Source organism: Gadus morhua, chromosome 16 (genome assembly GCF_902167405.1).
Source record: "Gadus morhua chromosome 16, gadMor3.0, whole genome shotgun sequence".
NCBI classification, from domain to species: domain Eukaryota; kingdom Metazoa; phylum Chordata; class Actinopteri; order Gadiformes; family Gadidae; genus Gadus; species Gadus morhua.
This window is the reverse complement of record NC_044063.1, coordinates 8,091,238-8,107,347: the sequence shown is the minus strand read 5'-3', so window position 1 is coordinate 8,107,347 and position 16,110 is coordinate 8,091,238. Positions and strand designations below refer to the sequence as shown.

Genomic DNA, 16,110 nt, shown 5'->3' with positions numbered 1-16,110 from the left:
TCGGAGGCACTCGTTCTGCCGGTATCTTAGCAGCACCAGCAGAAGTGCTCATTAGAAAGGTTTTTATCAGGGTCGTACTGGAACTAAAAAGTGTTGGGGTCACATAGAGTGTCGCGTCATAACTAGTGTCTGGGTCATACACCATGACAGTGACACAGTCCTGTACAGTGTCGTGGTCCTCTACATTGTGTGTCCATATGCAGTTTTTGGGTCACATACAGTCTCATGGTCATACACAGTGTCTACGGTTACATACAGTGTCAGGGTCATAGGGAATGCACGTCTCTTTGCTTGGCACCCATTATCTTGGAGCGGACTTTGACGATGCAATTTAAGCTATGCTTGTTCTTCAAGAACATCCCATCAAACCAACAATGTTGAACGCGTTAGAAGACTTTCAATGAATGATTGATACAAATTACAAGAACGTTTCGCAGACACAAAAAGAGTTGCGCATCCGCATTAAGTGAAATCTTTGTTGTCCATCCTTGACAACTGATTCTGTGCTTACATCAAATTTGAGTTAAGGGTCAAACATTTTTCCTAGTTACTTATAAGGTTCACACATTTCAACGTCCTCGCCATGTATAATGCTGGCTTTACATTTTTTGCTATTACTCTCTATTAGTATTTTTTACTAGTTCGTTTTTCGACCCGTAAGGTCAAGGAAGTTATCATCACATCATTTGACGAAGGCAGGTAGGGCACAACCATGATCTAACCCCTGGAGAAGAGACAATAGGGCGGTGTCTTCAGAGAATTAAACAGAGTGGATACCCTCTTGAGATGTTTATCTGTATACATAATAAAAAGAAGTGGGACCGATCACAACCCTGGGGTGAGCCTTGAGACCTTGATGTTGGACACACATCCATTAACTAAGAGCAACACCAAACTTTTATCTGGGAATTCAGAATAAGGAGCAAGTCGCTGAAACAATATGGTCGCAAGTCGGCTGCTTATGCTAGAGGCTGAAGAGAACTTATTTAGTTCCTTGGGCTTTTTTGATTTTGGGATGGGTATTATAGTGGATGTTTTCCAGATTGTAGGTATCTGGCCAATTTCGGCACAAATCTGGAAGAGTTTAGTGAAAAGGAAGGGGTAGGAGTTATGATTGCGGTCAGAGTAAGGAAGGACTTATGAGAGAGGTCAGAATAAGAGAGGAGGAGTTATGAGTGAGGTCAGGGTAGGAAGGAGGAGGAGTTATGAGTGAGGTCAGTGTAAGAGAGGAGGAGTTATGAGTGAGGTCAGAATAAGAGAGGAGGAGTTATGAGTGAGGTCAGGGTAGGAAGGAGGAGTTATGAGTGAGGTCAGGGTAGGAAAGAGGAGGAGTTATGAGTGAGGTCAGAATAAGAGAGGAGGAGTTATGAGTGAGGTCAGGGTAGGAAGGAGGAGTTATGAGTGAGGTCAGGGTAGGAAAGAGGAGGAGTTATGAGTGAGGTCAGTGTAAGAGAGGAGGAGTTATGAGTGAGGTCAGGGTAGGAAGGAGGAGGAGTTATGAGTGAGGTCAGGGTAGGAAGGAGGAGGAGTTATGAGTGAGGTCAGTGTAAGAGAGGAGGAGTTATGAGTGAGGTCAGGGTAGGAAGGAGGTGGAGTTATGAGTGAGGTCAGGGTAGGAAGGAGGAGGAGTTATGAGTGAGGTCAGGGTAGGAAGGAGGAGGAGTTATGAGTGAGGTCAAAAATGGCCAAAAAAGAGAATTCCATTCCCAACCTTTAAGGTCTTTCTGATCACTTGACTAATACTGCTGCCATTTATATTAAGACCAATGTCAAGTTTTACCAACTGACTAATCAGTGAAGACATATATTTGACAACGTTTATTTTTACTCATAAGCAGTGGAGACAGCCCCAAAACGATGATCTGTAGTTATGGAGGGTAAGAGTGGAAGTTGGTTTTAGTTTTTTTCTGCCGTGACTGAATACAGAATTTATGGGAAGGATCCGGGAGGGGACGGACTTCCCTGACCTCTGGGTTCTGTTGTCCCAGGTGATGTCCCAGGTGATGTCACAGCGCTTTAGCTTGATGTGAATGGTTGCTTACTCTTAAAGCAACACAATCTCCCAGCAACCAGACACTCGTAGCACGATGTCTCCCTTTCACCAACTTCCTCACATCTATCTCAAGACAATACTATCGACCAATAAACACCATTGACCAATAAATATCATTAACAAAATAAGTACCATTTACCAATAGATAACATTTATCAAAACGTTTTTCATCCTGACAACATGATGCAGTGCTAGGACTCTGGGATAGGAGGCCACTTCCTGTCAGGGTGTGTTGATAACGCAGCATACTCTACGATGTTGTTAAACCTCCTCAAGTTGTTACCACCTCTCTCTCTCTCTCCATCCCCCTCTCTTTCTCCCCATCTCTCTCTCTCTCCCACCCACCCCATAACTTGCCTGTCTGAGTGTCGGGCTACCCCATCTTATCCCTGTCTCTCTACCCATGTCTGTCTGACAGTCTGTCTGCCATCTTGCCTTTTGCCAGTCTCAGTCTGTCTCTCTCTCCTTCTCTTGCTCCCTCTCTCTCTCCCTCCATCTCTCGCTCCATCTCTCTCTCTATTTTGCTGCATCAGGTTATTTTCCTTGTCGCGGAGTACTACCAATCGACCTCTTCCTCCTCCAAAATAAACCCCGTAAACACCGCCATCCCATAATAACCACACCTCAACTCTCCGCTGCAACAGTGCGTGCGAGCGGCACGCGGCCCGTCCTGCGCACCGCTCCCACTACCGCATAGCGCCGCACCGCGCAGCCCACTGCCCCGACCCCGCGACGACACACCACCCACCCCTCCATCCATCCCACCAGCCTCAGCGTCTTCCCCCCTCCATCCATCCATCCCACCTTATCTTCATCCCTCCATCCATCCCTACTTAGGTCGCTCAACCCTCCGTGTCTTCAGCCCTCCATCCATCACTCCATCTGTGTCTCCCCCCTCTGGGTCTCCACCCACCGGGTCTCCATCCTCTGTGTCTTACCTCGCGGTGCCTTATCTTTCCCCTCCATGCCGCGGGTCTGTCTCGAGCCGGTTGCGTCGGGAGCTTTAGGGTCAACACGCGCCAAGCCACTCAATCAGCTGGTGATGATCAACAGTATCGATACGGTATCGAACACAGTATCCTGCTTCTCCGGACGGTAGTCTGTCGTTGGCAGGAGTTTCTGTAACAGCCGGTCTCTGCGGCTCGTGCATCTACCTGTACCGTATCCGCGCGCCTCGCCGCTGCTGTCCTCTCCCGCTGTGGTGTATGCTGCAGCTCGTTGCGAACACACAGGTGACGTCATCATCGCGTCACTGGAGGGAGCTGGGACTAGAACTTATGGAACTTATACAATTCTAAAGACATGATGGATCTAGACCTGACCTGATAGATCTAGACCTTATAGAGCTAATATACCTTATATAGGTAGACCTATATTATATCAGTACCTTGCTTATTTGTAGTGACATGGTTTTGCCTGTAGTGCATTACCATATCAGTACTAATATTGTACTTTAGTTGTACTATAGTAGTACTATATAATAACTATCGTATATAAGTGCTATAGTAGTACTGGGGGTTAACGTGATGAGGTATATACTGTGGTAGTACTGTGTTTAAGTGATGAGGTGTGTCTGTTCTGTGGTAGTATAGTAGTACTGTGTTTACGTGATGAGGTGTGTCTGTTCTGTGGTAGTATAGTAGTACTGTGTTTACGTGATGAGGTGTGACTGCACCGTGATAGTGCTATGTAAGTACTATAGTAGTACTGTGTGTAAATGTGATGATGGTTGTCTGTACTGTGGTAGTACTGTTGGTAGTTAATTGGTAATACTGTGTTTACGTGGTGAGGTGTATATGTACTTTGGTAGTACTATAGTAGTACTGTGTTTATGGGATGATAGGTGTCTGTACTGTGGTAGAGCTGTTAGTACTATAGCAGTACTGTGTTTACGTGGTGAGGTGTAGTTATACTGTGGTAGAGCTGTGAGTACTATAGCAGTACTGTGTTTACGTGGTGAGGTGTAGTTATACTGTGGTAGAGCTGTGAGTACTATAGCAGTACTGTGTTCCCGTGATGAGGTGTAGCTATACTGTGGTAGAGCTGTGAGTACTATAGCAGTACTGTGTTTACGTGGTGAGGTGTAGTTATACTGTGGTAGAGCTGTTAGTACTATAGCAGTACTGTGTTTACGTGGTGAGGTGTATACATACTGTGGTAGAGCTGTGAGTACTATAGCAGTACTGTGTTTACGTGATGAGGTGTAGTTATACTGTGGTAATGCTGTGAGTACTATAGCAGTACTGTGTTTACGTGATGAGGTGTAGTTATACTGTGGTAGAGCTGTTAGTACTATAGCAGTACTGTGTTTACGTGGTGAGGTGTCTGGTCTCAGAGGTTCCAGGGCGCAGGTGTGTGACAGAGCTGAGACAACAGGAGCTAAAAATACCTTGAGGGGGGGGGGGGGAGAGTGTAACGGTGTGTGTTAAGAAAGTTTAGAAAAGACAACATGCTGATCCGACTTATTAGAAACCACGTCATCATCTCTGTGTTCTGCTTTTTATTGTTTTTCTATCTCAGTTCTTACCAATGGGGGCGGTTCTCATCCAGATGGAGGCGGAGTTAGCATGAATACAGGGGGGGTTGACGGGGCACAATAAGCAGGACAGAGCCTCCATGGTTCAACTGTCTTTATTAGTCAAGTTTCTGCAGTGTGACACTCTTCCAGTGCTATTTACAACAGTATACCGTATCAGTGGAGCTAACCCCTAGCATTAAGCTAGCCAGTCCTAGTGTCCACTCGCCATTGTCCACTAGCCAGCGCCAGTGTCCAAACGGCAGTGTCCACCCGAGACATGCCTTTAGTCTCCCCCGGGTGGGTGGAAATCAAAGGGCAAACTATGGTTACGGTTAGATTACATCTAGGTAGTAAGAAGTGAAATGACAGGACATTTACAGCATTAGACATGGTTATGATTCGATATGTTGGGAGTGAGAGATGGTTAAGTGTGAGTATAAGTTAGAGATGTTTATGTTTGGGTGCCCAGTGAGGGGTTCTTCCTCTGAGGCTTCCTCCACTAAGGTGCCTAAGGTGAAGAGCCCTCCCCAGATCTATCGCAGGAGAACTAGCTCGTGGAGCTGGGGAGGAGCTGGCTACACGTGGACACGTGAAGTCTAAACAACAACAAGAACAAAATCCAGACAAGTTTTCAACAGAGACAAGAGGAGTTCAACATGTAGAGATGAGCGTGTGACAAGGAGGGTGTGACTAATTGCACTTCGGGAGGGTGCAGTGCACGATACAAAATAAACGGAGTGAAGGAAGTCCCATCCAACCCTGATAGTAGTAGCCATGGTTACGGTCTCATGGTCACTTCATTCTAGAAGCAGTTGGACGGAGGGAGTGTGTAAACACGACAACAGCATCCATTAGAGAAGATGCCAGTTAGCTTGGAGGAGCTAACCATACTCTTAGTGCAGGTGTCCCTACTCTGGGTTCTACTGCATCCTGTACCTTTAAAAGTAGTAGTATCACTTGGTGCCAGGTTCAGTGTTACTAGTCATCAGACTGACACACAATCCTCTTCATAAGAGCGAGGTATTCATGATAAAGAATTTTTTTACATTCTGTGCAAAATAAGAATAAATCAACACATTGTCAGTTTTCTACCTAGCAGTGTAACGACTTAGCTAACCAGCCCTCACCCCTTCATCAGTCCATATTTCCAGGTGGATCCAAGCTACCTAGCCCTCACCCCTTCATCAGTCCATATTTACATGTGGTTCCTAGCTACCTATAGCCTTCACCCCTTGGTCAGTCCATATTTACATGTGGTTCCCAGCTACCTAGCCTTCACCCCTTGCTCAGTCCATATTTACATGTGCTTCCTAGCTACCCAGCTGTCTAGCTATTTATCTAGGGGTGAGCTACCGATCGACCAACCTGGCAAGGGGGCCTTGGTCAGGCCATATCTATTGACCTGTACTTATTTTCAGCAGTAAGACATTCCAATGGGAGGCAAGTTCACCTGAAACTCACCGGTGCGCTAATTTAGCGCTACATTTAGCTCTAATATAACCCAGCACCAATCTGGACTCAAACATATTTAGGATCCGTTAGTGGGACATGAATGATTCTGAACAGTTTTGGTTAGTTAGAGTCTGTGGGTATCTTCTAAGACTCGGAACACAGGACATTTCACATTTGAAGTTAAAAGCATTGTGGGGAAAAAAGCCCTGTTGAGCTGCCATCTTAGTGTCTGGAACCAGCTCGCTGATTGGACGATGACAAACGCAGTTTTATTTTTACCCTTCAGCTTCAAAGCTGAGCGTCCAGTCATTAAAGGCCCATAGGAACCTTAGATCACAGAAGACAAGGGAAGGAAAGAAGGAAAACAATCATGTAACGTCACTTGGTGAAAAAATAAAGATAAAAAAATATCCATCCAGTTAGAGGAGAGGCCACTAGGAGGAGAAGGAGAGGAGAAGGAGAGGACGGGGGTTGTGGAAACGCGTGTTCTTAGAAGAACTTGTCGTCGATGCGGAAGTGAGGCCTGGTGACGTCGTCTGGGTTGATGAAGACGGAGATGGACTTCCCCGGGTTCTCCGTGACCAGCTGCTGGAGCTTCTTGGCCAGCCGGTCGTCGGGCTGGCTCTCCCCGCCAGCGTCCGACTGCGGCGAGGGCGGGTTGCTGCCTCCGCCGCGCCACTGCAGCTCCGAGCTGAGGCGGTTCGCGGCCTTGGCGTGCTCGATGGTGGAGCGCAGGTGCTCGGCCGGGTCGGAGCGCACCGACGACAGCTTGCGTGCGTGCAGCATGGCCGCCTCGTCCGAGAGGTGCTCCAGCATGTTGCATTGTGGGATGAAGTAGTTGGGGCACATCTTGTTGAGCAGGCAGTGCTGCAGGTCGTCGATCAGCCCCAACAGGAAGTGGGCCGAGAAGTCTTCCTGCGAGAGGTAGGGGGAGGGCAGGCGGTCGCAGGCCCACAGCATGAGGCTGCGCAGCAGGTAGGGGCTGACCGCCTTAGGCCGCGACAGCAGCTGGATGATCAGCGCCTTGCAGGCCTGGTACGCCTGCATCAGGCTGGACGAGATGCACTTCTTCAGCTGCACCTCGCTGCGGGCGAACGACAGCCTCCACTCGTTCTCCTTGCGGCCCTTGAAGGAGGAGGCGGGCAGCAGGTAGAAGCCACTGATCACCTCCTCCTCGGTGATCTTTCCGTCCCAGAAGTGGTTCTCCATGAGCCAGCTCTGGGCCACGGCCGGCCAGCCCTTGAAGGAGACCACCGGCACGATGTCGTAGAGCATGCGGCTGCTGCCCACGCCCAGGATGACGGAGATGATGGTGCCGTTGCGCTCCACCTTCTCCACCCGCGGCATGCCCCTCTGAGGCTTCTTCTGCACCTCCAGCAGCACCAGCGAGATGGACTGGTAGAACCAGTCGGCCACCAGCGTGGGCGAGAAGAAGAAGTTGGTGGCTCCGTTGATGTGGTCCACCACGGTGCAGCAGTCCTTCCACCTGGCGATGGTGCCCTCGTCGAACAGACGAAGGCTCAGCCAGGAGTGGCACAGCGCAGAGTGCCGCATGTCCAGCGTCACGGGCTGGTTCCGGTCGTGGAGTTTGAGCGCCGGTACCAGCAGGGTGAAGTCCATGTCATAGTCCGTTCCCCGGGCGTAGACACTCAGGTCGTCCAGGTCCATGTCCACCACGCCCTCCCGGACCCCTCCTGACAGCAGCAGGTACTCGTTGGCCACAGGCAACTTCTGGTCCAACTTCTGAACCATGCCTACAGGAGAAGACGGCTAGAGGTCAGACAACCCCCATCAAACCTGGAGGACAGTCTGTGAGAAGTGTGTGCCTTACTAAAACCTGAGGTCACACACACACACACACACACACACACACACACACACACACACACACACACACACACACACACACACACACACACACACACACACACACACACACACACACACACACACAGGTTCTGAACAGGCTGCAGAATACCAGACACTAAATCCTAATTTAATTATAAGTTTTAATTTATGATATAATAATCGGATTAGTGATGATCAGTGAAAATATATAACTGAAATTGAGAGGGGAATATTATGGGGTAGGTAGCAGAGAAGCTGCAGAGAGTAACAGTATAGCATCTGTCTCAATGTTATTCCCTAGTTAGATCATCTTCGCTGAGCTCTCAGAAAGCCTTTTACAGCTGACCGGTAATGGACTGGAATTCATTTAGAGATTAGTTGTGGACCAGGTTCGGTTTTCATATTGATTCTGCTCATATTTCTTGCATTAGTTGGATGTTTTATACAGGGTTATATACATTCAGTAGCATTTGATAGTTCAATTCGTTGGATATGCAGAGTTAGTCGAGGTTTAGTAGAGAGAGATTGATGTTATGTCGACTTCAAAGAATGTACTTATTTGATGTACTCATATAAACGGATACAACTAGATTACTGTAATTTAGACTGTTTTACCCAGATCCAGAGTTGGTGAAATTCCAAATTCTCGTTGAGCAGCCGTAAGGGGAGTTTGCTCGGTTAGTAACAATAATAGTATCATTTTAGTTCCTAGTTCACTACAAAATCAATTTAGAATAATTCTGCTATATTTGTTCCTAGGTCACTACATTATTAGTGATGATAGCAGTATAATATTAGTTCCTAGGTCACTACAGTATTCATAATGATAGTATAAAATTGGTTCCTAGGTTACTTCATTACAAATGACACTAAATTATATTAGTATAATATTAGTTCTTAGGTCTCTACAGTAGTAATAATGACGCTAAATGATAATATTACTTCCTAGGTGACTACAGTATTTATAATGATGTTTAATGATAATGGTATATTAGTTCCTAGGTGAACAGTATTAATAATCCTCATCGTCATCTTCAAACCGCTTATCCGGGGTCGGGTCACGGTATTAATAATGATAATAGTATAAGGTTAGTTACTAGATCACTACAGTGTGAATAATGATGAAAGTATAATTTTAGTTCCTAGGTCACTACATTATGAATACTGATGTTAAATGATAATAGAATAATATTAGATCCTAGGTCACTGCAGTTGTAATGACGATAGCATCATTTTAGATTCTGGGTCACTATAGGTTAATAATGATGATAAATGATAATACAATAATATGATTCCCCCCATCCCTTCCTTTCGTCGCCGCCAGTGGTATCGATCTTGCTACATGGAGGAGACCAGTGTAGTGGAGCGTACACTTTGCCAGGCCTCGCCTCTCTGCAGGGGGCTCATGTGGGTGAGAGCAGGGTGAAAGAGGAGTGGTCTACCCCAGCCCTGGCTAGCGAGGTGTGGATTGGGTCAAATGAAGTGGAAGACAGCTGACTTGATGTTGAGTGTTCCTGGAGGGGGTCCAGCTGCCGGTGCAGCCCTAACCCGACCCCCGATCCGCTCTACACCATATCAACCACATGAGCACTTCATAATAATAGAGCAGATGCAGATACGGAGAGACATGTTGTCTATGGTTCTCACCAAGCATGGAGAAGATGAAGTCCTTGGCCGTGTGGATCTCCAGAGCCCGCTGGTCGTCATACTCACGCTGGTCATGTTTGCTAAACTCCTGGATGAGGCGGTTTAGCTCGTCCACCCGGGACCCGGACCTGAAGTCTAGCTCTGGGCAGGCTTGCAGGCTCTTGTTGTTGTTGTTGGAGGAACCGGGGGTAGCCGTGGGGCTGCTGCCGAGGCTCCCCACCGACCCAGCCCGACTAGAGAGCGCAGGGGCAGCCATGTTACAAACACCTCCTCCGTCTGTTGGGCGGAGGAAACAAGGAAAACTAACGCAGCCGTCTGCTTTCACATTAAAGGTCCTAGCTGCCGTCATCCCGTCAATTATTTAACAAGATATTATTTTGTATACTTTATTCGTAAGTTTTGTTTACTACTGTAGTGTAATCTTAACACAACATCGTTTTTTCATCATTCATATGTATAACGCCTTGGGGAGTTGCCCAGATCCTATTGCATTTTATTGTGAAAGTAATATTGCTACCGTACATCCTGTAAAGTTTCAACTTTTGACTTGTTATTTACTAAAATATTTTTAAAGCAGTTGAATCATGTTTTTATGTAATTACAACTATATTTGTATGGTTTGAATAATCTTACCTTTTTTTCAATCCATCTTTAAATTAATTTAAAGCACTGTTTGTCCATGACACACTTTTCCTCATATTATTATTCTAAGCATTATTATTAGCATTACTTTCATTGTTACGTTTTATCATAATTTTATTAACATTATCAATATTACTATAATTATCAATATCGTTATCATTAATATTATTGTAATTATTATAATCATTTTGTATGCTTCATTTCTAGGTGTATTACCAGTTTTGGTCCTAGAGGGGCGCTTGTTGTCCATTACCAGTTGACCCGGAAGAGAAGCAGTGTGGGGTTAGTCAGGTTACTCGGGGTTACTTGGCTCCATGGCGTGGAGTGGCTGTGTATTGAGGTCCTTGGCAAGACAGGAGCTCTTGTCTTCAGCCTCCAGGACCAGGTAGTTAAGTTTGTATTGAGTGCTATGATGTGTTTAATTCTCTATGCTAGCCGTGTGGCTAACTCGCTATCTAACTAAACCTGACAGCCTTTCAACCATGTCAACACCTCCAGGCTGACAGTGATATCATTCATCCTTCATTCATTCTTTCGTTCGTTCGTTCTTTATTCATGCATTCATTCTGTTGGTAATTTAGTTACTCTGTCTTTCAGTCAGTTAGTTGGTTAATTGGTCAGTCTGTCATTCAGTCAGTTAGTTGGTTAATAAGTCAGTCGTAATTGGTAATTCGGGTTGGTTTACGTGATTCTACGGTACCTAAAGCTAATGTCAACCTCTGTTTAGAATCCGTATCAGTGTCCTGCTGTTTGAACCTAACTTGTCATGTGTGTTCATATTTGTTTTGGTTGTGCTCTGGTCCCGCCCACCTGCTCCCCCTGTAGACGAGTGGTTCCCAACCTATGGGTCGGGCATAGTTTGGATGCGGATGTGCTAGGCCGGTCCTCAAGTTGAGGACAGGAGCCCTCACTGTGGTGTTACGGGACTCGCTAACATTTCATCCCGGCCTCAGGTTGAAGCATGGCTTCCAGCAGCGCAGCGCCTTCAGGAGACCAGCAAAGAAGACGGATGCAAAGAGAGTGGAGGAGGAGGTGGTCCCCTCTCACACAGAAGCCAGCGAGGCATGGACCACCAAAAGGGCGGTGGACCCCCCGCAAATCATCAAGATCCCCAAGACCCCACCCAGGAACTTTGGTAGACTGGTCAAACCTCTGGTCTTCACAGTAGGGGTAAGAGATGGTGTGTGTGTGTGTGTGTGTGTGTGTGTGTGTGTGTGTGTGTGTGTGTGTGTGTGTGTGTGTGTGTGTGTGTGTGTGTGTGTGTGTGTGTGTGTGTGTGTGTGTGTGTGTGTGTGTGTTCTAGCTGCTGTCATTACACAGTTTCTCTGTCACCAATATTTTATACCTATACTTGTGACGCCAGTCAGAAGTTTTACCAACACTAGTTATACCAGATAGAAAGTATCTGACCAAGATGTCATGCCTACAGTAGTTACACTAGTTACTTCCAGTTAGGGAAGTACATGCTTTGTGTTTTTACATATGTACTACTAGTCTCTTTCTTCAGATTATTAGTTTGTTTCAGTAAAATGTGCAATGCTGGTCCTCAGAGACTGTATTCTGATCGGTTAGTTTTGAAGCTTTAACCTGATGGGTTATCAACAGCTGTAATCATATTTGTTAGTTTACAGGCTGTATGTGATTGTTTAGCTTACAGGCTTTATTGTGATTGTTCAGTTTACCGGCTGTTATTTGATTGGTCAGTTTACAGGCTGCACGTTTGCGGCCGCGGCCATCTGGCAGTATGAGTCACTGAAGTCCCGTGTCCAGAGCTACTTCGACGAGCTGCGAGCTGATTGGATGGAGAAACTCCGCCCACAGAAACAGGGCGACTTCCGTAAAGAGGTGAGGTTGGCTTCTGTTTGGTCACATGATCTCAGATCCTGAGGAGACCAGATGATGTTATTCTAAACAGTCTGTTAAAGAAATGATTCAGACATGTTTACAGAGAAAACATCATTCACCATTTAGAATACCATAAACCTGAATACACTGACTGAACAACAATAATCCTCCATCTCTGATTGGCTGGGGTCGGGTTTCAGATCAACCAATGGTGGAACAGTTTGAGTGAGGGCCAACGCACTGTCACAGGTGGGTTTTGTACCAATTGTATTAATGCATTGTCATGACCGGTCCAGTCAGTCCTTCGTCCAGAATGGAAGAAACTAGGACACTTTTTTGTCCCAATGCCAAACTTGGAAGCTTCTGTCCTGGGATGCTAATGATGCTTAGATTAGTATTTAGTATTAGTTCATTAGTATCAATAGTAGGATGGTCAAGTCATGGCCCGTGTTTAAAAAAGGTTAGCTTCTTCCCTCATTCCTTATATTCCCTATGTAGTGAACACTATAAAGTCTGCTGCAAGTAGTACTTGGGATTCTTGAAATATACATTTTGAAATGAAAAAGATAAAATATAATAAAGGTAAATGAATATAAATATATTTCGGATTTCTAAGTGTTTAAATAGTATCATGGCTCATTATTATTAAAAAAATAGTCACCTATTGCATTCTATAATATGTTCTCCATTGAGGTTTTGTGTTCATTTGTGTTCCCTAATTAAGCACAGTGGGAAGGTAGAATTGTAGAAGTCGTGGCTATGGCCACTGTCCAACTGGCTATGGCCACTGTCCAACTGGCTATGGCCTTCTTCCAGTAGCAATTGTTTATAAAGGGGTGCTGGCACTCTGCTCAGCCACTGCATATGTATTTCTATTTTTTTTTATGGTTTGCATATGAGGAGGCAAAAGGTCTTGATGACCTCAGTTAATAGAACTACTAAAGTCCCTATGCTCTGAACACTATAGTGTTCCCCCATTTCCTATTCCTAATGTAGTGAACACAAGGGAACACTATATAGTCAACGCTATAATGAGTGAAACTCAATTTGAGTTTCACACTTTTCTTCAGTTTTTGCAACCTCACCGCTAGTTGCTCCTATATTATACACACTGGACCTTTGAGTAGTGAACTAAATGGGAACCAATTCTTACCGTCAAATTGAGACTGAACACAATTGAGATGGTGCTACCCCAAATAGTTCACTATGTAGGGAACAAGGGGACCGATTGGCTACCCTGTCCCGTAGCACTCAGGTCAAAGGTCAAACTCTTGAACTCAGACTGTTGTACCTCTGTATACAGATATCTTGAAATAAATGGTTATCGTCTTGTTTTGGACCTAAAGCACCTCCACATGATTGACTGAGGTGTGGCTTCTCTTCCATCTTCTCAGGGATCATCGCTGCTAACGTGGTGGTCTACTGCTGCTGGAGAGTACCGGCCTTGCAGCGCACCATGCTGCGATACTTCACCTCTGACCCCAGCGCCTCCAGTCAGTCCCTCTGCTTATAACACACACTGACTGGACCCAAATTCACACTGGATAATAACACCAACAGTGGATACACACTGGATCAAAATATACACACTGGATTCAAATACACACCGGATCATAACGAGATCACTGTGTGATCCAGACTCTCTAACATGTCGGTCCCGCCTTACTCGTCTCCAGAGGCAGTGTGTTCCTCCATGCTCCTCTCCACCTTCAGCCACTACTCCCTGCTCCACCTGGCGGCCAACATGTACGTTCTCTGGAGCTTCTCGTCCAGCGCCGTCTCCATGCTGGGACCAGAGCAGTTCCTCGCTGTCTACCTCTCCGCAGGTAATCCATCAGTCTGTCTGTCTTTCTGTCTACCTCCCCTCCCCTCTGCAGGGATTCTGTCTATATATCTCTGCATTTAACCCATCTGTGTGTCTTTCCACCTCTCTTCAAGTAACCGATCCGTCTGTCTGCTCCTCTGGATGCATATCTGCTCCACTACTTGTCTTTCTGCTCCACTGCCTGGTTGTCATGCCAACCAGCTGTGTTGTGTTCCAGGTGTCGTCTCTACGATGGCCAGCTACGTCGCCAAGACGGCCTCGGGCAGGTTTGGCCCTTCTCTTGGAGCCGTAAGTCTTTCTGATTGGTCCGATTCATGCTGGTTAGAATGGGCTCAAGTTGTTTGAAGTGGTTCTTATTGTTCACGATGGTTTGAAGTGGTTTTTCGTCTTGTTTCCCAGTCCGGAGCAATCATGACTGTCCTGGCTGCTGTCTGTACCAAGATGCCTGAAGCCAAGCTGGCCATCATCTTCCTCCCCATGTTCACCTTCACTGCAGGAAACGTATGTCAGCCATTGCCTATAAACACTCCTCACAATGTCCCGCCTCCACACCCTCAACCTAAGTGATTGGTTCTCCTTTATCCCCGTGACAGGCGCTGAAGGCCATCGTTGCCATGGATGCAGCAGGTGTGGTGCTCGGCTGGCGGTTCTTTGACCACGCTGCCCACCTGGGAGGAGCTCTGTTCGGCATGTAAGTCTCACTCCAGTATAGTCCGTTCTTAAGACCAGTAAGACCAGCATTGACCACGGCTTGCCAGCAGTGTACTCATGGCGCCTTGTGTTTTACGCAGCTGGTACATCATGTTTGGCCACGAGCTGATCTGGAAGAACCGTGACTCGCTGGTCCGGGTCTGGCACAACCTGCGCACCAGGGGCCCCGGGGGGCCAGGGGGACCAGGGGGCGGGGCTAACGGAGGAGCAGGCTCCGCCTGAGGCCAGACTTCACCACCATGAAGTCACCGCGCGACTTCGGCCGGCCACGCGCGATGTCGGCACCTCCAACCCAAGGCTTCATCGCCTCCATCTCACAACATCATCGCCTCCACCCCATGATGTCATCACCACCACCACATGATGTCATCGCCTCGCCCACAAGACGTCATCACCTCCACCACAAGACGTCATCACCTCCAAATCTTTTTAGCTTAGGTAGGAATTTATAATTCCAACATTGGATTAGGAATGCCGGATCTTCCTTATATGGGGATAAAAAACATTTCCTTTCCAATGCAGTGGTCATGGTAACCGTGAGTTCACACTGCCTCTGGAATTAACATGGGTTTCCGTGGAAACTGGAATAAACGGGTAACCGTGGAAACCAACCCCAGAGAGGGACTTTGACCATCATGGTGCTGGTGTGAGTTGTTTGTGTTTACCCTGTGTAACCACGGAAACCAGCCTCTTTTAAACAGGATGTGATGTCATCCGCTTTTCCTGTCTATGTTGATGACGTAGAATGTGTAGATACACGAGGTAGGTTAACGGCATACGAGGTGCTCTGGTTCCCCTGGTGGTTGTGTAATGTCACCTCTAGACCCCCAGCCAGGTCCCGCCATGCAGGGCACAGCCCATCCCTGGACTGATGGATGGCTGCAACATAATGTGTTGACACAATGAATATTTTATCTTGAACTGATTAAAAGTTGATTTAAACTCTTAACGTGTGTTGAGATCATTTTAAAGCATGATTCACCTGACCTCCACCGGTGCTCAGAGAGACCCAAGAGATGGACACCAACTCGCCACTACATAGTAGGGTGTATGTGTGTGTGAAATGCTGCAGTACTGCATGCAATCACAAGATGTGTCTGCATGTTTTAGGTACTACTGTAGATGTCGTCTTTTGAGATCTTGTATACGTGTCCTAAATGTGATCTGATCTACAAGGAACTTGTCTCCAAGATGTCCTCCAAATCAAACTGTCAGACGAGGATGGGTCCACAGTTCCTATGGTTTTATTTCTGCCCTTAAAACAACAGGTTAACTGCAGGGCCTAACGTTATCCTAGAGGGACCTAGTCCGCTCTTGTGTGTTTGTAGATTGGGTTTCACTCTCGGTGTTTGAGTCTAAAGTCCTGAAAACAACTCTTTTGATCGTTGCCAATACAACAGGATGCCTACGACAGAATGCCTGTCTTGCAGTCCTGTTAATGTTCATTGTTGGGCTCCAGCCCGAGACATTGTACTGGGGATTCACCTTGACCTCCGTTAGGAACCAGTTAACACTACTGGTGAGTCACCTTGACGCCCATTTAGAACCAGTTAACATCAGTGGGTTGTT

At 46.6% G+C, this 16,110-nt stretch overlaps 3 protein-coding genes across 3 annotated transcripts in view; 1 reads left to right on the top strand and 2 right to left on the bottom strand.

Moving 5' to 3' along the window:
* Window positions 1-3,275, bottom strand: part of LOC115528856 (fibroblast growth factor 12) — a 14,902-nt gene extending 11,627 nt beyond the window's left edge. Inside the window, exon 1 of the mRNA XM_030337235.1 lies at window positions 2,992-3,275. Coding sequence (XP_030193095.1) covers window positions 2,992-3,019 — 28 coding nt within the window. The 5' untranslated portion in view covers window positions 3,020-3,275. The remainder of the gene's footprint in view (window positions 1-2,991) is intronic.
* A 1,393-nt stretch (window positions 3,276-4,668) lies between these two features.
* On the bottom strand, window positions 4,669-9,819 carry LOC115528843 (protein MB21D2). The gene is made up of 2 exons (XM_030337210.1): window positions 9,519-9,819; window positions 4,669-7,777 (listed from the first exon to the last, which is right to left on the bottom strand). The coding sequence occupies exons 1-2, from the start codon at window positions 9,772-9,774 to the stop codon at window positions 6,513-6,515; spliced, it is 1,521 nt and encodes a 506-aa protein (XP_030193070.1). The 5' UTR covers window positions 9,775-9,819; the 3' UTR covers window positions 4,669-6,512.
* Window positions 9,820-10,389: 570 nt separating this feature from the next.
* Window positions 10,390-15,490, top strand: parlb (presenilin associated, rhomboid-like b). The gene is made up of 10 exons (XM_030337217.1): window positions 10,390-10,545; window positions 11,114-11,330; window positions 11,865-12,005; window positions 12,206-12,254; window positions 13,400-13,498; window positions 13,682-13,831; window positions 14,048-14,118; window positions 14,230-14,331; window positions 14,424-14,521; window positions 14,622-15,490. Exons 1-10 carry the CDS (start codon window positions 10,475-10,477, stop codon window positions 14,761-14,763), a joined length of 1,140 nt encoding a protein of 379 aa, XP_030193077.1. The 5' UTR covers window positions 10,390-10,474; the 3' UTR covers window positions 14,764-15,490.
* The last annotated feature ends 620 nt before the right edge of the window (window positions 15,491-16,110 follow it).